Here is a 22139-nt window from a genome sequence, read left to right on the forward strand (position 1 = left end):
TGTGGCAATAAACATTTGCGTACATATGTCTTTATAGTAAAATGATTTATATTCCTCTGGATATATGTCCAGTAATGAAATACCTGGGTCAAACAGTATTTCTGTTTTTAGCTTTTGTGGAGGCACCATACCACTTTCCACAATGGATAAACTAATTTACACTCCCACCAACAGTGTATAAATGTGTTCCCTTTTCTCCACAACCTCACCAGCCTCTGTTCTTTTATTGACATTTTAATAATAGCAATTCTGACTGGTGTGAGATGGAATCTCATTGTGGTTTTGATTTGCATTTCTCTAATAATCAGTGATGTTGAGTTTTTTTCATATGCTTTTTGGCCACAAAAATTGTCATCTTTAGAAAAGTGTCTGTTCATGTTCTTTGCCCACTTTTTAATGTTTGTTTTTTTCTCATAAATTTGCTTAAGTTCCTTATAGATGCTGGATATTAGACTTTGTCAGATGCATAGTTTGCAAATATTTTTCCCATTCTTTAGGTTGTCTGTTCACTCTATTGATCATTTCTTTTGCTGTCAGAAGCTCTTTAGTTTAATTAGATCCCATTTGTCAATTTTGCATTTGTTGCAATGGCTTTTGGCATCTTTGTCATTAAATCTTTGCTCATTCTTATGGCCAAGATGGTATTGCCTAGGTTGTCTTCCAGGGCTTTTATAGTTTTGGATTTTACATTTAAGTTTTTAATCCTCTTGAGTTAATCTTTGTATATCATGTAAAGAAGGGCACCAGTTTCAGTCTTCCACATATGGCTAGCCAGTTATCCCAGCACCATGTATTAAATAGGCTTCCCCAAATGCTTGTTTTTGTCAGCTTTGTTGAAGATCAGATGCTCATAGGTGTGTGGCCTTATTTCTGGGCTCTCTATTCTGTTCCATTGATCTATGTGTCTGTTTTTGTACCAGTACCATGCTGTTTTGGTTACTGTAGCCCTGCAGTATAGTTTGAAGTCAGGTAACATGATGCCTCCAGCTTTGTTTTTTTTTTTTTGCTTATGATTGCCTTAGCTATTCTGGCTCTTTTTTGGTTCCATATGAATTTTAAAATAGTTTTTTCTAGTTCTGTGAAGAATGTCATTGGTAATTTAGTAGGAACGGCATTGAATCCATACAGTGTTTTGGGCAGTATGGTCATTTTATGAGTTTGATTCTTCCTATCCATGAACACGGGATATTTTTCCATTTGTTCATGTAATCTCTGATTTATTTAAGCAGGGTTTTGTAATTCTTTTTATAGGGATCTTTCATGAGGTACTACTATAAAAGGAACAGTATTAATATGAAATGTAAGTTCTTTTCTTTTAAGAGTTCCATTGTTCCAATATAGTCTAGTTCATTCAAATCACCAACATCAACTTAAACTGTTTAAATAACTTTTTTTTTCTCACTCAACACACATACACACACACACACACACACACACACACACATACAGGGGTGGTGGTGGAGAGTGCATAGGAAGAAAGAGGATTATTGTAGAAAATTTAGAAAATACTATTCATCACAAAGAAGGAATATATTAGTTCGTTTTCACACTGCTGATAAAGACATACCAGAGACTGGGTAATTTATAAAGAAAAAGAGGTTTAATGAACTCACAGTTCCACGTAAATGAGGAAGCCTCACAATCATGGCAGAAGGTGAAAGGAGCGTCTTACATGGCAGCAGACAGAGAGAATGAGAGCCAAGTGAAAGGGATTTCCCCTTATAAAACCATCAGATCGACCTGGCATGGTGGTTCACGCCTGTGAGCACTTTGGGAAGCTGAGGTGGGCAGATCATGAAGTCAGGAGATCAAGACCATCCTGGCTAACACAGCGAAACCCCGTCTCTACAAAAAATACAAAAAATTAGCTGGACATGGTGGCGGGCACCTGTAGTTTCAACTACTCAGGAGGCTGGGGCAGGAGAATGGCATGAACCCAGGAGGCAGAGCTTGCAGTGAGCCAAGATTGTGCCACTGCACTCCAGCCTGGGTGACAGAGCGAGACTCTGTCAAAAAAAAAAAAAAAAAAAAAAATCAGATCTTGTGAGACTCACTCACAACCATGAGAACTGTATGGGGGAAACCACTCGCATGATTCAATTGTCTCCCACTGGGTCCCTCCCTCAACACATGGGAATTATGGGAGCTACAATTCAAGATGAGATTTGGGTGGGGACACAGCCAAACCATATGAAGGAAATAATTCTCCATAATCCCAACCAAACCAATAATAATCAGCCAAATCCCCACAGGCTGGCAAGGCACCTCCCTCGTTCCTCACTGGCATGCCCTTCCCTGTTGTCTCCAGGTGCTGACATTGGCCAGCAATGAGAGGATTCCTCTGAACCCCACCATGAAGCTCCTCTTTGAGATCAGCCACCTGCGCACAGCCACTCCAGCAACTGTCTCTAGAGCAGGTACGGCCCAAGAAGGGAAGAACCACAGAGCTACTCCACAGGGAGGTACCTCTGGCTTCACACGTAGTTTTGCTGGCTCAGAAGGAATCTCCACATGGGAGCCAGAAGCCTCACGTGCAGTCTTGTGAATTTGGAAATGTTGTGGTAATAAGAAGGGAAATGGCTTTTGAGCTGCACAACTATCCTCTGCACAGAAGTGTCTAACTTAGGCTACTTTTAGGCCAGTTCTAGCCTCCACGTCAATGGAGATGACCAAATATCACTGTTTATCACTAACTCCTGGTGCAAAATTGCAACTCTATCCCTTAAGTTTCATCTGTCTCCACTGAACAAATTTATTAACAGAGACTGGAAGATTTTTTTTTAAATTGTGTGGCAAAATCAAACTTAAAGAAGCAGGGAGTAGAATGTCAGTTGCCAAAGGTGAGGGTTGGGGGGCAGGGGCAGATGTTGGTCAATGGGTACAAAATTTCACTTCTGCAGGATGAGTAAGTTCTAGAGACCTGCTGTACAACACAGTGCCTATAGTTAGCCATACTGTAGTGTGCACTTAAAAAAATTGTTGGGCCGGGCTCGGTGGCTCACACCTATCATCCCAGCACTTTAGGAGGCTGGGTTGGGCAGAGAGCTTGAGCCCAGGAGATTGATACCAGCCTAGGCAACATACCAAAACCCCATTACTACAAAAACAAACACAAACAATTGTTAAGAGGATAGATCTCATGTTAAGTGTTCTTAACACACGCACACACACACACACTTTTGGAGGTGATGGATGTTTATTACCTTGATTGTGATAATGGTTTCACTGGTGTATGCATACGTCCAAATTCACCAAATAGTATACATTAAATATGTACAGCTTTTTATATATGAATTATACTCCAATAAAGCTGTTAAAAAATAATATTAATAATAAAAAGGAAATAAATAGTAAAAATAAAATAAATAATTTAAAAAGAGATCTTGTTTGGCCTCTACCATAATATTACGTTCCCTTTCAAGAACCTCTGCTAAAATTGCTGCACACAGGCCAGGAGAGTTGTCTCTGCCGTCCTAGGGATGCTCTAACAAGAGTAACGAATTTCCACAAACTTGGGGCTGTTAAAACAACAGAAATGTATTTTCTCACGTTGCTGGAAGTCGGGCATCCAAAATCAAGGTCAGGGCTGTGCTTCCTCTAAAGGCTTTAGGGGAGAATCTTTTCTTGAATCTCCCAGCTTGGGTGTTCCTTGGCTTGTGGGTCCATAATGCCAGTCTCTGGCTTCTTCCCGTGGCCTTCTCTTCTGTGTGTGTCTCTCCCCTCTGTCTCTTATTAGGACACTTATAAATGTTCCACCCAGATAACCAAGGATAGTCTCATCTCAACATCTTTAACTTAATTGCATCTGCAAAGACTCTTTTTCTTTTTTCTTTTTCTTTTTCTTTTTTTTTTTTTTTTGAGACAGAGTCTCTCTCTGTTGCCCAGGCTGGAGTACAGTGGCACGATCTTGGCTCACTGCAACCTCTGCCTCCCAGGTTCAAGCTATTCTTCTGCCTAAGCCTCCCGAGTAGCTGGGATTACAGGCATGTGCCACCATGCCCAGTTAATTTTTGTATTTTTAGTAGAAATGAGGTTTCACCATATTGGCCAGATTGATCTTGAACTCCTGACCTCAGGTAATCTGTCCGCCTCAGCCTCCCAAAGTGCTGGGATTACAGGCATGAGCCACTGCGCCCATCCTGCAAAGACCCTTTTTCTAAATAAGATCACATTGGCAGGTTCCAGGGGTCAGGACATGGCCTTGACTTTTGGGGGACCACCAATCAACCCACTACATACCCCCACATTCCCATGACAAGTATTGCTAATCTGTCACAGCCTTCTTTCTTCCTGAGCCTGGACTTGGCCTTGGGATTCTCAAAGCTGCTCCCCATCCACCTATCATCAGTCCGCTGGAGTTGGTCCTCAATAGCAAACCCATTTACCCTCTCACATCTCGGCCAAATCTTTTCTTTTCAGCCCAGTCTTCTGTACATTTTCCAAACAGAGAAAATAACTCCCTGGGGTGAAAAATATAATGATGTATATGGAATATTCACTAAACTGTATTCTCTGTGCTCACAGGGATCTTGTACATCAACCCGGCAGACTTGGGATGGAACCCTCCAGTGAGCAGCTGGATTGACAAGAGGGAAATCCAGACAGAGAGAGCCAACTTAACCATTTTGTTTGACAAGTATCTTCCAACCTGCCTAGACACACTCAGAACCAGGTAGGCCAAGAAATGAGGAAGATAGAGAGTTAAAGCAGCAATAAAACCATGGGTTCACACCTGGTGTCCTGCTGATGTTCTGTCCTGTCCCAAAGTCAGATGTTCCCAGAGCGATCTCCTCCAGGCATGGCAGATGGCAGAGGGGACACACATTAGGATGGCCGTGGGATGCCTGTTGTCAGCTCAGGCATGAAGTGAGGTGAGTGAAGAGGAGGAAGATTGAAAGTCCCTTTCGTGAGTGCCACGTGGATGTTTCTGAAGGAGGCTGCGGGTTGTAGTATCAGATTACAATCCAGACACTCAGATCCTTCTGTGTACAGGGCAAGCAGCTCTGCATTTGTAATAAGTAATCCACAGGCCAGATCAACAGACCTAGGGGTGAAAATGGCACTTATTGGTGACCTGTGGGACCCACTCCCTGTCCCTGGCTGTGTGTGTTCACGGCCCAGATAATGTGGGTATAATGTACCATCTGACAGTCCTGCCCTGCTGGATATCGTGAGTTTACTTTTCCTCTTATAGGTTTGTAAAAGTAAGGGCAACAAGCCCTGACCACTTATCACTAAGCAAGAGGTTAATCACTCTTGACCAAGAGGATACTTACTACAGCAAGAATACTGTGTCAGCACAGGGAGCTGCCCATGTTTGGAACCTGCTTTTGTTTTACACTCTTTTTATGGTCGTTGTTGCCATTTGATGCATCATTCTGTGAATCTGACACCCATCCCTGTAGTGGAGGCAAGAATGGGCCCCTGAGGCTGGTGCTGTGAAGGCGATGTGACTCAGAGCCCCATGAAGATGCCACAATTTAGGGTCAGGATTATGTTTCCCAGAAACTAAAGTCAATCATTGAAGTTGATCCCTGCCTCTTTCTTCCTTGGCTTGTCAAGCATGGGATATGATTGTGCCTCCAATGGTTTGCAAGCATGGAGGCCAAGGGGGAGGGAGCACTTCAGACTGCAGGAAACGATACTGCAATAGGGCTCCAGGTGCTCTCATTCCACATGCCCCGCCCCACACCCTGAAAAATCCACTCACGTTCAAAGTGAATTTTGTATACCTAAAAATTGAGTTGCAGTCAAGTAGGTGACATTGTGGTCTATTTTCGTTGTTTAATGAAACATTACTTTTGATTTCATAGTTTTTCTATTTCAGGGTCAATAATTATTATTCCAACTCAACATTTATATAAGCCTTTGAAAGGCTTTCAGTCCGTGGGTGACCCGTGGGCTCTGTGGCCTTGGGATGTAATGGGCTAAAGCAGCCCGTGTAGCTAAAAAAGTCTGGAAGTGGAAAACACTAGTTAATATCACAGATGGGCTAGGGCAGCCAAGAGTTAGAAAACCAGAGAAGGGTAAGGTTTTAGGAAAATAGTCTATCCCTGTTCTTTTTTTTTTTTTTGAGTTTTAAAATGTTTTTTAAAGTTTTATTTGTATAGATTTAGGGATGGAAGTGCAGTTGTGTTACAGGGATATATGGCATAGTGGTGAAGTCTGGCCCTTTAGTAGTGTAGCCACCACCTGAATAGCATACATTGTATCCAATGGGGGTATTTCAACCCTCGACCCCCTGCCACCCTCCCACCTTTTGGAGTCTCTGGTGTTTATTATTTCACTCTATATTTCCATATATACCTACTCTTTAGCTCCCACTTATAAGTGAGAACATGCAGTTTTTGACTATCCGTTTTGCAGTCATTTTGCTAAGGATAATGGACTCCAGTTCCACGCATGTTGCTGCAAAAGACATGATTTCATTCTTTTTTATGACTAAGTAATATTCCATGTGATATACATAGGTATATATACACACCACTTTTTTTTTTTTTTTTTTTTGGAGTCGTTGTCTCGCTCTGTCACCCAGGCTGGAGTGCAGTGGTGCGATCTTGGCTCACTGCAACCTCCACCTCCTGGGTTCAAGTGATTCTCCTGCCTTAGCCTTCTGAGTAGCTGGGATTACAAGTGTGCATTACCATGCCCACCTAATTTTTTTTTTTTTTTTGTCAGAGTCTCGCTCTGTAGCCCAGGCTGGAGTGCAATGGTGTGATCTCAGCTCACTGCAACCTCTGCCTCCTGGGTTCAAGCGATTCTCCTGCCTCAGCCTGCCAAGTAGCTGGGACTACAGGCACGTACCACCATGCCCAGCTAATTTTTTGTATTTTTGGTAGAGATGGGGTTTCACCATGTTGGCCAGGATGATCTTGATCTCTTGACCTTGTGATGTGGCCGCCTCAGCCTCCCAAAGTGCTGGGATTACGGGCGTGAGCCACCGCACCCAGCCTAATTTTTGTATTTTTAGTAGAGACAGGGTTTTGCCATGTTGACCAGGCTGGTCTCAAACTCCTGACCTCAGGTGATCCGCCTGCCTCAGTGTCCCAAAGTGCTGAAATTATAGGTATAAGCCACTGCGCCTGCCTACACCACCTTTTAAATTCAATCATCCATTGATGGAAACTCAGGTTGATTCCATGACTTCGCTATTGTGAATAGTGCTGCAATAAACATAAGAGTGCAGGTATCTTTTTGATAAAATAATTTCTTTTCCTTTGCATCCCTGTTCGGATTTTCCTGAGACACTTGTCCCATATATCCTTTAACTAAAAGTCTGCTATTTCTCACTCTGGGCATTTAGAACAAGAGATGGCAAGCTCATGTGTCTTTGTGTGTGCATGTGTGCCGGTGCATGCACAAGCCTTTGAAACAGCTTTGAATATTCTGACTGTATTAAGTCTATCCAGAGGCAACTCTCCCCCGAACTCTCAATTATGGGTGCTCGCTCTGGGTGTAATGTCTTTTGTTGGTGGTGGGTTTTTTTTTTTTTTTTTTTTGAGACGGAGTCTCGCTCTGTAGCCCAGGCTGGAGTGCAGTGGCGTGATCTTGGCTCACTGCAACCTCTACCTCCCAGGTTCAAGAGATTCTCCTGCCTCAGCCTCCCAAGTATCTGGGACTACAGGTGTGTGCCACCACACCCAGCTAATTTTTATATTTTTAGTAGAAACGGAGTTTCACCATGTTTGCCAGGATAGTCTCAATCTCTTGACCTCGTGATCTGCCTGCCTCGGCCTCCCAAAGTGCTGGGATTACAGGCATAAGCCACCGCGCCCGGCGGATGTCTTTTCATTCTCACAGCCATCCTGCCGATGAGGGAGCTGCAGCTCCGCGATGCTCCCCTGGCATCATAGCCAGTTAGTAACAGGCACTTGCTTTAAAGCCTTCCTTCTATTTTATACAGTCACAGTGTTGTAATGCCAGCTTCATGTGGCCCTGTCACTACAAAGCCGTGTCATGTCAACAGATAATAATTTTTTATTGAATAAGCAGGCCCATGAGGGGTAATTATAAAGCAGCTTTATTTTATTTCCTACTGTTCCTTTAAAACCATTGTATGTGACTAGTTCTTCTCCTGACCCTGCATGAGATCTAGGTCAAGGTCTATGACTTTTCTGTAATAAAAAGGCATCTGATCACTTCTAGTCACACAGTCATACATACACGTGTATGTTAGTCCAGTGAAAATATAAAGAAACAAACTCCATTCATAATGGAGGCTTCTGCCCCATCTGCCTCAGCTCAGGACTGCAATGGGAAAGGGGCGTGTTTTTGACTTCTTTCCTTTATCTGCCAGTGACCTACTCCCTGGCTATGACTTCTGACCCATCGCTGTAAAAGGGGGGTGGAGAGAAGAGGGGAAATCCGACTTCTTCTCTTTGATAGTTTTTGGGAGCTCCTTGGCTCCTCCCCATCACTGGAAATCTTTCATCTGTTATTCTGGAAGAAAGAAACTGCTTCTCTAGCTGGTCAGGTCCCGCTCCCACACAAACCCCATCTGCCTCACCTTATCCCTTAGCCAAGCACTCAGACAACCCCTGCTGCACACAGCCCACACCTGGATTCCAGGAGATGCTTGCCCCTTCTCTGCTTTGACAAACTGGAGCACAGGCTGCCCCTGCAAGGTACCTCCCCACTCTCCACTGGGAGATCAGCAAGTCTCGGGGGTTTTCCAGGCAAGAGTCCTTCACCAACTCGGAGTAACCCTATTGAAGCCCCTTTCCCTGGCTATTAGGGGAAAGCAGCTACCTTCCCTGTGCAGGAGGGGACACTCATTGCCTACCCAGAGCTCTCTCTAGTTCTCTGATTGCTAATTTCCAGGCCTTCCAGCATCTCCACTTTGTCCTCTGTACTCTTGAGAGGGTGAGAAGTCAGGGTTGCAAAACCCTCTGCGAGTCCCACCTAAGTTGTCTAGAATCTCTGTTTGGAATGGAAGGGCAGTTGGCACCTATCCTCTTGGTGGCATATCCAGCACTGAGCCCAAGAGAGTTGTGTTATATCCGTCTGTTACAAATAGACATCAAACAAATGACGGAACACCCATCGAGGAGTCAGTCTTCTCGTCACTCATGGAAGTAATACCTAGATTACTAGACTCTAAAACTGTCATAGCATTTGTTGTAAGAATTGCAATTAGATTCAAAACCAGCACAGATGCTAAAAAGTGAATGGCGTGCTGTGCAGCTCTCAGGTTCAGTGCTGGGAAATGACTGTTAAGGTGTCCATTGACAGTGCTGTATTTGTTATGAAAACGGACTCTGCCTCCATGCTGCCTATGAACACTTCATCCTGTGGGAGGTGGCGATGTGGGCTGAGTGTGTGGGTATGTGGTGTGCTCTGCATATACATGTGGTGTGATGAGGATACCTATGGGAAGAAAAGTATGTGTGTGTGAGCTTGTGCATGCTCCTGCTGCATGGGGCATAGGATGTCTTTTGTGCATCTCTTGATATCTGCCTTTCAATTAAGGCCTCTAAAGCCAAGATTAAAAGTGCAAACACCAGGCCAGGGCAGAGTTACAGAGGTGTATTTTCAGTTGAAGAACTCCATTCAGTTCATCATGATTGTATAAAATAACCATCTGTCCTGCTCCACTCTACTTCCCAGATAAGATCCTGGCCCCAGAAAAAGTGTTTTTGGTGTTTTCAATGGAAGGAAACCTCTGAGGTGAAGAGGTAAAAGGGCAAGCCTCAGAATTGCACCCAAATTGCCTCTTTAGGTGCATTTTTTTGTTTGTTTGTTTGTTTGTTTGTTTGTTTGTTTTTAGATGGAATCTCACTCTGTAACCCAGGCTGGAATGCAGTGGCCTGATCTCAGCTCACTGCAAGCTCCACCTCCTGGGTTCACGCCATTCTTCTGCCTCAGCCTCCCAAGTAGCTGGGAGTACAGGTGCCCGCCACCGCGCCCGGCTAATTTTTTGTATTTTTAGTAGAGACGGGGTTTCACCATGTTAGCCAGAATGGTCTCGATCTCCTGACCTCGTGATCCTCCCTCCTCAGCCTCCCAAAGTGCTGGGATTACCGTTGAGGTGCTTTTTGACAATTGCAGAAAGTGTGAAATGAGTGAAAAAGTTACTTGTTGCAGCCACCTGTGTTCCCCAGGTACTGAGAGGGGATCATCAACAGAAAGAGAAGCGGGAAGAAGAAGTGGGAGGGGGAGGGTGTCAGAGGAAAGGAGATGAGAAAGTCCTCAGGAGAGCTCTGGGCCCTTACTTCCTTACAAAGGAAGCTGGCGCGAGAACAGCTGATGAGAATAAAGGCTTAAGTGGCGCTCTGGTTATCTGTAATCCCAAAGAACTTGATGGACCATGAGTCCGCTGAAACCGAGTGGTTCCATAGCTGTCCAACAGCACCACCAGAATGGAATATCCTCTGTGTTTCAGATCCCCTCGGGTCTCTCTTTGCAGGTTTAAGAAGATCATTCCCATCCCAGAGCAGAGCATGGTTCAGATGGTGTGTCACCTTCTGGAATGTCTCCTGACTACGGAGGACATCCCTGCAGACTGCCCTAAGGAAATTTATGAGCATTATTTTGTGTTTGCTGCCATCTGGGCTTTCGGCGGAGCAATGGTCCAAGATCAGGTAAGGAGATATGTTGAGTTCAACAACCACACTGAAGTCTGTAGCAGCAAAAACTGATCCTTTAGCAAAGATTTGGAAGACAGGACAGCTAAATGTCAGAATGGACTTGAAAGCAGCAAACTATTTAGTCATCTACCTATTACTCTGCTAAAGACATCAGTTGTCCTAGCAAGACCTCATAGGGTGAGATACATGAGGTCGTGGTGTGTTCGGAGCTTTTCCTTTTTGAGCTACTGAACATATCTTTGATTTCTTGGGAACTTATACAGTGTTTGAGTTTGAACAACTGCTGGTATATATGCACTACTTTGCCAGGTGGTGTGTTTGTGGAGAGAGGGGTGGAAGGAGGCTGTGCTCTGGAAGCTTGAGTGGAAGGAAGCCCTTCAGTTTTCTTAAAAACCTCTAGAACAAGGATGTACCACTCCCTACCAGGCCAGAGTTAACCATCATATCTCCATACCCGCGAAACTCAAAGCTGTCCAGAGAAGGCTGGACCAAAGTCTAATTAGCATCTAGGATTGGAAAACCAAAGTGGAATTTATCTCATAGTGTTGACTGCTATAGTCTCATGTTGATTGGAAGAAGGGATATGTGGCTTGGAATATCCTTGCATCCTGTCCCCCAACCCTGCTTGTATTCCCAGCATTTTTCTTTACTTATTTTTCTCCAAATAAAAGACATTTTATCTAGAAAGAAAAATATTCAATATTATGCAAACCAGTGTCTTATAACTGACTCTAGCTATTAGGCATTATTGTATGACAGTTAAGAACATGGACTCTGTTAGCAAATTTTAAGTATACAATACAGTATTGTTACTATAGGAACTTTCCTGTACAGGAGATTTATTCATCTTGAACTTAATCATTTTTATAACCAAAATTTTGTACCCTTTGACCTATACCTTCCATTGCTCCCTCCCCCAGCCACTGGCAACCTCAAGTCCTCTCTCTGCTTCTGTGAATTGACTATTTTAGCTGTATCACGTAAGTGATATCATGTCAGATTTGTTCTTCTGTGCCTGGCTTATTTCACCTAGCATAACAATCTCCAGGTTTATCACATTGTTGCAAATGGAAAGATTTCCTTTTTCTTAAAAAAAAATGGCTAAGAGGGAAGATAAATCTTACATCAAATGTTCTTAGCACAAAACAACAATAACAATAACAATGATAAATAAGAGCATGGAAGGGAACTTTGAAGGTGATATGTAGGTTTATGCATAGATTGTGGTGGTTTCACAAGTGTATACTTTTTTCCAAACTCATCACATCATATGCATTAAATATGTACAGCTTTTTGTATATCAGTCATACTACAATAAAGTGATTTTTAAAAATAGCTGAGAAAAGCAAAAATAAAAATAAAAAAGAACATGAACTGTGGATTTGAATTGTAGCTCTGCCACTATTATCTGGGGAACCTTAGGAAAGTAACTTAACCTCTCTCTACCTTACTCTCCCCACGTGCACAAAGAATGATCATAGGGGTACCCAGCTCCTAGGAGGGTGGCGAGGACTAAGTGAATGCGTAATGTTCTAATCACTCAGCATGAATACATGCAAGGTACTTAGCACAACCCATGGGTGCTTATTATTAATATTCTTCTAGTAAAAATATTCAGTTCTATAGCACGTATCTGGTGTCTCTCTTGCAACAGGGGATCAGACCAAGCTGTAATTGTTGGAAAGTTATCATTTACTCTTTTCAGTCTGGATTGATTGTGAGTCTCTTTCAAAGGAAGGTAGAAAGTTTCAGCCTCCCAAGGCAAAACCATGTTCTAGAAATCCAAAATGAAAGTGAACTTGGACAAAAAAGAATTCGCAATTAACTTCTTTTTCATTCTCAAGGGCCCTGGCTGTTAACATCCGTCCTACAAACCATCACTCCCTGATGTGATGCACTTCCTTTGGTGCTCAAAATTCAGAAAGCAGCTCTCGCAGGCTCTCAGGAAGTGCACCTTTCTCTACTGCCCTCCCCAGAGACAGATGCCCTGGAGGCAGAAAGGGAAATCTCCAAGGACAGGAGGATACATGAACCAGGAGTTTGTCATCTGAGAATTTTCTGCTGTCTGTTCTGTAGTCTTTGGAGCTTCTCTGTGGACTACTCCTTTGACAGCTTTACATTTCCCCTTTGAGGCAAGGAGGCAAAGATTTCAGCAGGATGGATGAGACCTGGCTGAACTGCACAGAGATCCCGAACGCATAGGTTTAATTGCTCCCCGTCAAATGCAGTCTCTGACCTGTGGGCTGGGAAAACGTCAGACAGCGACTGCTGAGGTACTCTCTCATATTGGTGGTGCGCAGGCAGTGGGGTATCAGGATGAAAATATGTGATCAATTTTTCTAACTCTGGGTATAAAAATTTAAATCCCCTCAAGCCTTTTAAAAGCCCCGGAGAAAGCATCCCTCCAGGCGTCCTGGGCACTGGAGCACTTGAAGCAATTGACAGCCCTGCCAGCAACCTGGGAAGAGGACAAGGGAGAAAGCTTTTAGCAGCAGGGCACACCCCAGACCCCTACACTGCCTGCATTAAAAGCTAAACACCAAAAATAGTGCTGTGAATAGGAAGGTAGGAGTTTGGTCAAAATATTCACATCAGGAACAGCAATGGTGCTTACATTGAAAAAAACTGTCATAAAAGCAAAGCAGAAATACAAAATGGAGGCTATACCGGAGTAGAAGTTCCCATTTAAAAAAAAAAAAAAAAAGTCCTGGCTGAATACCTTGCAGCCCTTAGAGAGAACAATCTCTCGGAAACGTAAGGTAGAGAAAACACCAGATTGTGAGACTGACAACCTGGGTTCAACTCCCAATTCTGTTGTTTCATAAAACCCCCACTTTATAAAATGGGAGTGATTTTAAGTAACCAGGATAACCTATAGCATTGTGAAAATGAAGCGAAGTAACACTGGGTTCCCAGCTCTACCACAGTATGCCAGTAAAGTCCTCATGTCCTCCAGGTTAAAGGGCAGAGAGAAAACAGTGAACTGTCAGAGCCCAGGGGAGATGGGGACTTCAGAAGGGACCATGCTGAAGAGATACCATGGAGTGGAATTAAGAAAGGATCATTGGGCTGGGTGCGGTGGCTCACGCCTGTAATCCCAGCACTTTGGGAGGCCAAGGCGGGTGGATCATGAGGTCCGTAGTTCAAGACCAGCCTGGACAATATGGTGAAACCCCATCTCTACTAAAAATACAAAAAATTAGCCGGGCTTGGGCATGGTGGCAGGTGCCTGTAATCCCAGCTACTCGGGAGGCTGAGGCAGAGAACAGCTTGAACCCGGGAGGCAGAGGTTGCCGTGAGCTGAGATTGTGCCACTGCCCTCCAGCCTGGGCAACAGAGCGAGACTCTGTCTCAAAAAAAAAAAAAAAAAAAAAGAAAAGGAAAGAAAAAGAAAGGACCACTGGACTGGCCCAGCAGAGGTCACCTTGACTTTACAGTGTCCAATTATAGTACAAGGTGCAGTGAAGCACCAGCTTACAGGAAGGTGAGACAATGTCGGTGTGGCCCAGCCAAGGGCTTAGCTGAGAAATTGCCAGGCATCTCAAGGCAGCATCGGGGCTGAGGAAAGAAGACCCACCCTTCCTTCCTTGTAGAGGTGGCCTTCATCTCAGAGTTTCCATAGAAATCTAAAATCTGGTTTTTGTAGAAAGTTGAAGGTCTTGAAGCGTATTATCTAGGAGTTAAGAATGGGAGTTTCCTCTAGGCTTCTGGTTCCAGAGAACAATATTGGGAAGTTATAACGTCCCCTTGATCTAAATTCAAATCAGAATGAGAACATCCAACAAATCTTTTCTTATCTTACCACCCATTTCCACTCTCATTTTAAAGCAAAAGAATTCAATCCTATTTACTTAACAGCAAAATGAGGAGTGCCCTTTTTTCGGGGTTCATAGTTGTTACCATGTGCCCAGCTCCCTGGTCTGCTCAGCCTTTAAACTGTCATTGTCCTGCCCTCCATGAATATTTCCTAAAATGACCAATATGGGACTTTTTTTTTTCTTTTAGGATTTTTCTTAGTTCAGTGTGTTTAAAGAATGGGTTTGCCCTCCCAAAGAGTTGCCAGTAGTAATGGGTATGTTTTGGGTCTGAGTGTGTGTGTGTGTGTGTGTGTGTGTGTGTGTGTGTGTGTGTGTGTTTGGACACAATAAGATGGTTTGAGTACACTGGGTATACAGCCCCATGCGTAAGGGGCCCATTATCTAATAGGTATGCATGCAAATTATATGCTTCTACCTATTCCTTCTGTCAGAAAAACCAGTACAGCTCTGTCTCCCCGACTGCTCCTAGATTCTAGGATTTTAGCTCTTGCAAGAACCTGGGAAATCTTTCCAGAAACCTCATTTTGCAGATGAGGAGACTGAGGCATAGAAAGAAGGATTTGCCTGTGGTTACCTAGCTGACACCCATATCCCTTCTGAGGATCTTCTCACTGCAGCGCTCTGTGCCCCAGGTGTCAAGACTCACCATTCCATTCCAACCTTAGGCTGCCATCCTGGGAACTGCAGAGAATCTCAGGCACCGAAGAATGGGGCCAATCTATCTCTTCAGGAGTTCTTGATTCTCCCCCGTGTTCTTCCACCTCCCTCCCTCAACCCTCTCCACCCTTCAGTGGCTGTAAGACATGGCAGGACCAGGCTGGCTCAGCCGCATGGTCAAGCAAGGATGCCTGTGCGTGCCCCCTGCGTAGTCCGGCTTGGTCAGGGTTGACCCTTGGGGCAGCGCTGCCTTCCTGGAGGAGCTGGTCTAGCCGGCAGGCCCACACAGGGAGGAGCACGTTGTCCTGCCCTGACCTTCTGTCTGATGCCGTGGCCTCCTGTGTGGGCTTCTTGAGTTCTGGAGGACCTTGTACCCTGACTGTCTTTGTTTTTGCAGCTTGTGGACTACCGGGCAGAGTTCAGCAAATGGTGGCTGACTGAGTTCAAAACAGTCAAGTTTCCTTCCCAAGGAACCATCTTTGACTATTACATCGACCCAGAGACCAAGAAATTCGAGCCTTGGTCCAAGCTCGTCCCCCAGTTTGAATTTGACCCCGAGATGCCCTTGCAGGTGAGTGCAGCTGAGCAGCCGAGGACGTGCGTGCAGTTGCCCTCAAGGATCTGCAGTGGCTCCAGTAGCAGCCCCGCATGGCTATCTGAGCATTTGTCCTTGCTAGGAACTAGTCATCCCCAGCTCCATGACTTTGCAGAGGAGATGATAGGTGTAATGAAGTCACAGATTCTACTAAAGGCCAGGACATTTCCTCAAGAGAGGAGGAAATGGCAGGGGCAGAAGATTTTAAAATGCATTAGAGAGGCCACAGAGAAAGAGGCCCGGGTGGTAGAGGAGAGCGGGGAAGCTCTCTGCCTAACTGCGGGGAGCCCAGAGAGTGAGTCTGTAGAATGGTCCCACTGTGAACATCAGGGAAGATACTCCTGACCGGTGCTTATTTGGGGGGCTCCATCGTGACGGAATCCCCTGTTCTGAAATGCTTCGGAACACTGCTGGCGCATCTGTTTCTCCCTAGAGCCCACCCTTGGCAGGCTTATTGTGCTCCCGTTCCAGGCATGCTTGGTGCACACGAGTGAGACCATCCGTGTGTGCTACTTCATGGAGCGGCTGATGGCGCGGCAGCGGCCTGTCATGCTGGTGGGCACGGCTGGCACTGGCAAGTCGGTGCTGGTGGGAGCTAAGCTGGCCAGCCTTGACCCCGAGGCATACCTGGTGAAAAACGTGCCATTCAACTACTACACCACGTCAGCAATGCTGCAGGGTAAGCAGCCCAGGGCACCTGGGGTGGGGGGCATCTGGGTGGCCGTGTCACCTGACACAGAGCTGAAGCCAAGCGTCAGGTGCCTGCCTGACTTGAGTTCTGCATACCCCAGCACTGCGCACTTCCTCCCACACGCCCCTTCTCACCTCTCCCTACACACCTCTTTCTGGCTCCTCCAGCACCCCTTAGCACTGCTTCTGGTCTTTCTTTCTACATTCCTTCCTGGTCTGTTAAATTCCTCAACAGCAAGGTGTTCAACACAGAGCAGTTCAGCACCTTGATGACAAAGAGAGCTACAAGCCACGGAGAGATTTGCAAGAACTTGCAGACTTCCGGCACTGAAAGTATCTCTAGAGATCATTTAATTCATCTCTCATATGTTATGGGTGGGGAAACTGAGGCTCAGGTAAAAGGATGTGATTGCCCAAAGTCACCACCAAGTGGCGAGGCAGGCATGACACATCTGGTCTTCTGACTCCACCTGGGGCTTGCTTTTCCCTGGTGTTTACACACAGAGCTCCCAAATAGGCACGGGCCACCGGTGATGTTTTCCCCTTGCCAGAGTCTCTCTCCCCTTAACTCATTTACGACACAGTCTCCTTTTTTATGGAAACAACACATTAACTAAAAACAGCTTTGTTTTGGAGAAGCTTCCAAGCCATTCTTCCAACAAAATGAGGGGAGAGGCAGGGCTGGGGAGAAACCCTGTTCTTACTTCCCAAACACCGACAGCCTTGTCCCACTCTGTTACTTGGTCTGAGCTTTCCCAGGTGACACTGCAGTGCCTCCCCACACCTAGATATGAGCTGTTTGCAGTTGGATAAGTTAGGAGCCGTAGCTTATAATGTGAAAAGTGAACCTGGCACTCTCGTTATCCGCTACATCACCCAGGCCTTAGGCCAGCAGACTTGCAAAGCAGGCTTCGTGTGCACCACCACTTGCTCCGCCATGACCATTTTACTCAGTCTTTCCTCCATCCCTGCCTGGTGTAAACCATAGAGTCAGCCTGCGATGTTGCCTCTGCTAACACTCTACTTTCCCCAATGCCCCTGGGGGAATTCTTTCTGCAAAGTTTTGCCAGCTCTTGTAGGATTAGGGTCTAGCCAACTCAAAATGCTGATGGTGGGGAGCACCACCTCTGCTCTCTGCCCCTCAGAGCAGCTAGGTGCCTGGAGCATGTGGACAGAGATTCCGGCTTCCCCCCACCCGCCCTTCAATGGTGGAGACTTCTTCACCTATTTCAAACTCACCTCTAGACTTCATCCGCTGCTGAGCCAATCCCAATCCAGCAACTGACTGTAGTTCAGACATGAATATTAACAAGTAAGACAAAATGAAGCAACAAAGATTTACATCAGAACTTTACTAGTTTGTCAAAGATGTAAACATCTTCTATTCAAATACTGAAGGAATCGTTCTTCCATTTTTTGTGCTCTTCACAATGTCACAGCAACAAGCATGACATACTTTTAAGTATAATCTGTATTGTTAACATTTTCCTTGTATTTTCACAAGTCTACAAAACAAATCAAACGCTGGTTTGTAGTGTTTGCCAATTTCCATGGTGTAAATACTCCCACCGTGGCCAATGGTAAGCTACCAATGCAATGTCAGTGAACAAGGAGTCAGGAAGAGATACACAGTAGCACACCATTATAAGCATTTCCACTTTACAGATACAATGGATGAAAATAACCTCCAGTATACACATGATAGTAAATGTCATAAAATAAGATGTGATGAGTTTTGAATATTTATTACCGTGATTTTCAATATAATTTACTTAATTTTAAGTTTATCTATACCTATTTATTTATTTATTTTTGAGATGGAGTTTCACTCTTTGTCACCCAGGCTGGAGTGCAGTGGCATGATCTTGGCTCACTGCAACCTCTGCCTCCCGGGTTCAAGCAATTCTCTTGTCTCAGCCTCCCAGATAGCTGGGATTACAGGCACCTGCCAAGACACCCAGCTAATTTTTGGATTTTTAGTAGAGACAGGGTTTCACCATGTTGGCCAGGCTGGTCTCGAACTCCTGACCTCAGGTGATCCACCTGCCTCGGCCTCCCAAAGTGCTGGGATTACAGGTGTGAGCCACTGCAGCCAGCCTAATTTATTTTTTAATAATGGTCATGTTTAACAACCAGCTTGCACAATTCCCTTGGTTTCAATAATCAGCTCCAATAAACCACTGGCTTAGTCTTTACTCCATGAGGCCTCAACATTATCATATCTTAACCTTCCATCAAGGCCGAAGCCATCACATCAGCACCTGGCAGTGGCCTTAAGCAGACTTCACCTGTCTGGCTAATTTAAATCTTAGCACTTCGCTGTCTGCCTCATAGAATTCCTCTTTCTTGTTCAAATATGTACCCTTATTTTCAAGCCTTGAGTCCAACAACTGATCAGATTACCAGCTCTGCCCATTTACCTCAATTCTTACTACTGTTACAACTACACTACTACTACTACTAATAATAATAATAGCAACAACAACAACTGACATTTATCAAAGACTTATCAGGAGTGTGAATCTGACTTAGACTTTTACACTTTTCTCTTTTTTTACTTCTTAAATCTTGTACAGCCCTGTGAATAAGAATTTGTATTACCTTCATTTTATACATGAGAAAACTAAGGCACAGAGAAGTTAAACAAGCTACCTTATGACACACAGTAAGTTGGGGAGCCAAGGTTTGACCCCAGAGAGTCTGACTTCAGAGCCTGTGCTCTTAACCACTAGGCTATACTGCTTCCCTGCTAAGAAAATACTTTCAAAGCTGCAATAAATATTCAACATTATTACTATTATCATTAGGAGTACTATTCAAGTATTCCAGAGGAATGATTTTCTATTTAATTGATTTTCTATTTAAACGATTTTCTATTTAATTTTATTAAATAGAATAAATTTAATAATTTATTCTAAAATTATTAAAATTAATGATCTAATAAAATTAAACAGAAAAAGTGATTTAATTCTATTAAAGTGGTTTTATAATATTTTTAAAATATCCTTTAAATAGAGGGTAAACATTTGGAACCAAGGAAGAGAAGATGAGTTTCTCACACTGCCCTGACCTGTCATTCTCACTCTGGATCTCTCACCTAGAGGGCTTTCTCCTTCCCTCCTGTTAGAACACAGAGAATTCCTTTTTTTCTTTCTTGAGACAGAGTCTTGCTCTGTCACCCAGGCTGGAGTGCAGTGCGGTAATCTTGGTTCATTGTATCCTCTGCCTCCTAGGTTCAAGCGATTCTCCTGCCTCAGCCTCCCCAGTAGCTGTGACTACAAAAAAATCTCAAAATGCTATTAAATAGGGCCAAGATGAAAACTGGCTCTCACTGTAGCTGAGCATTCACCAAAACCCAACACTTTCTGTTTCTTGTTAATTCCCTAATGGCCTCTCAGTAACGTTAAATCTTGAAGCCAACCCTCCTTGCACACTAAGGGATGGAGAAAGCTACTGTTCCATAACCTCTCCTGTCCAGAGGCAACCAGGAATTGGGGAGTCAGCCAAAGCCCAGAGTAGCAGCATATATGTCACAACATTCATGCAATAAAGCTCAGATCCTTAACTCTGAAAAATGCTGTATTCCCTTTTATTCCCTTATGGGAACTTCCTTCCTCTTGCCTTATTCACAGTGCAAACAATCTTGATTATTTGGGCTTCTTAGCCCAAGACATTTTAAGAGCAACAAAGTGGCAGAAGAAAGGGTGTTACCAACGATTTAAAAAGTGACAGCTAGAAACCAGGTGTCAAACAGGGATTTGGAGAATCAGCTGAATGTAAGAGAGATGTGTAAACTCAAAAGACAGCTGCTCTGGTATCATTCAATGAAGAGGCAAACTGTTGCACCTCCTTCATGAACCCGTTAACTCATTTTGCAGCCCAGTGTCTTAATCGTTATTTGCACTTGAGACCCTGTGTATTTAAGAAAAAGTTGGATGTGAGGTGGCATAGTCTGCTTGAAAGGACAGTTAGAACACCCAGACAGATGTGCAAATTTATGTTTATAATGTGTCTGTAATGGTAAAAGGGGAGAAACAGCCTAATTGTCTGTATGATAGAATACTAAGCAATGTTGGAAAGAATGAGAAAATTCTGTAGGCACTGAGTTGGAACTATTTCCAAAATTTTGTTGAGTGAGAAAATGAAGATATAGAACAGTATATATAGCATGCTCCAAACTGTATCTTGTTTAAAAAGAAATATATAAAAATTTACTCACTTATGTGATTTTTAAAATATATATAATATATACACATACACATAATTTATGCTTATATAAAAACTTAGACAATCTCCAGAAGGACACAAAAGAAACACAGACAGCAGTTGTCCCTGGCAAGGGAAACTGACTGGGTGCTGAGGGTGGAATAGAGAATTATTTAAACCTTTTATGTTTAATTATAAAATATTTCAAACATGTACAAAAGTACAGAAAACAATATAACAGATGCCAGTGTAGCACTATCCAGATTTAACAGATGCTAAAGTGTTAGCATTATGCTAAATGGAACTTAGCCTTATGAGTGCAGCTAATAGGTGGGGCGTGGAGGCTCACGCCTGTAATCCCAGCACTTTGGGAGGCTGAGGCGGGCAGATCACCTGAGGTCAGGAGTTCGAGACCAGCCTGGCCAACATGGTGAAACCCTGTCTCTATCAAAAATACAAAAAAAAATTAGCCAGGCGTGGTGGTGCGTGCCTGTAGTCCCAGCTACTCAGAAGGCTGAGGCAGGAGAATCGCTTAAACCTGGGAGGTTGAGGTTGCAGTGAGCCAAGATCACATCACTGCTCTCCAGCCTGGGCAACAGAGTGAGATCCCTGCCACAAAATAAAATAAAATAGAATTAAAAACAAGTACAGCTAATACACCACCCCTGTCACTCCTTTCTCCTTCCTGCCCCTTATTAACTAGAGTACTAAACTCAATGTGTATCATTCCAAGTTTACACTTTAGAAACAAATATGTAGCCATAAAATACATAGTGTTGCATACTTAAACTTTAAATATGCCATACTATACCTTTCTTTGGCAACTTACTTGCATTAGTCTGTTCTCACACTGCTATAAAGACATTCCTGAGACTGGGTAATTTATAAAGGAAAGAGGTTTAATGGACACACAGTTCCATATGACTGGGGAAGCCTCACAGTCATGGTGGAAGGCAAAGGAGGAGCAAAAGCACATCCCACATGGTGGCAGGCAAGAGCGTGTGTGCGGGGGAACTGCTGTTTATAAAGCCATCAAATCTCATGAGACTTATTCACTATCATGAGACCAGCACAGGAAACCCGCCCTCATGATTCAATTACCTCCCACCAGGTAGGACACGTAGGGATTATGGGAGCTACAATTCAACATGAGATTAGGGTGGGGACACAGCCAACCCATATCATTACTATTTTAATCATTGTCTTAATACATGCAGATCTATTTCATTTATTTTCACTGCTGCATAGAATTCCATTGTGTGAATAAATCACAGCTCATCCTTTCTCCTACTGAAAGGCAGCATAGTCTTTTTACATTTTTTCTTTTCTAAAAAAAAAACTATATTGAGTTATAATCGACATACAATAAACTGTACATATTTAAGGTGTACAATTTGATACATTTCAAAATATTTATACATCATGAAATCATCATAATTGAAATAATGAACATAACCATCACCTCCAAACGTTTCCTCACGTTCCTTTGTAATCCCTTCCTCCCAACGCCCCCCACCTGCCCTGTTTCAGACAACAACTGATCTGCTTTCTATCACTATAAATTAGTTTGCATTTTCTAGAAGTTTA

General features: G+C 43.8%; 1 protein-coding gene across 1 annotated transcript in view; it reads left to right on the forward strand.

Annotated features, from left to right (window-relative positions):
* DNAH9 (dynein axonemal heavy chain 9) overlaps window positions 1-22139 on the forward strand; it is a 372401-nt gene that overhangs the window by 155359 nt on the left and 194903 nt on the right. The window contains exons 34-38 of the mRNA XM_031003344.3: window positions 2309-2417; window positions 4525-4672; window positions 10406-10580; window positions 15459-15632; window positions 16128-16335. Of these exons, the coding sequence (XP_030859204.3) occupies window positions 2309-2417; window positions 4525-4672; window positions 10406-10580; window positions 15459-15632; window positions 16128-16335 (814 nt within the window). The remainder of the gene's footprint in view (window positions 1-2308; window positions 2418-4524; window positions 4673-10405; window positions 10581-15458; window positions 15633-16127; window positions 16336-22139) is intronic.

The sequence above is a fragment of the Gorilla gorilla genome, chromosome 19, assembly GCF_029281585.2.
Source record: "Gorilla gorilla gorilla isolate KB3781 chromosome 19, NHGRI_mGorGor1-v2.1_pri, whole genome shotgun sequence".
Taxonomy (NCBI): Eukaryota; Metazoa; Chordata; class Mammalia; order Primates; family Hominidae; genus Gorilla; species Gorilla gorilla.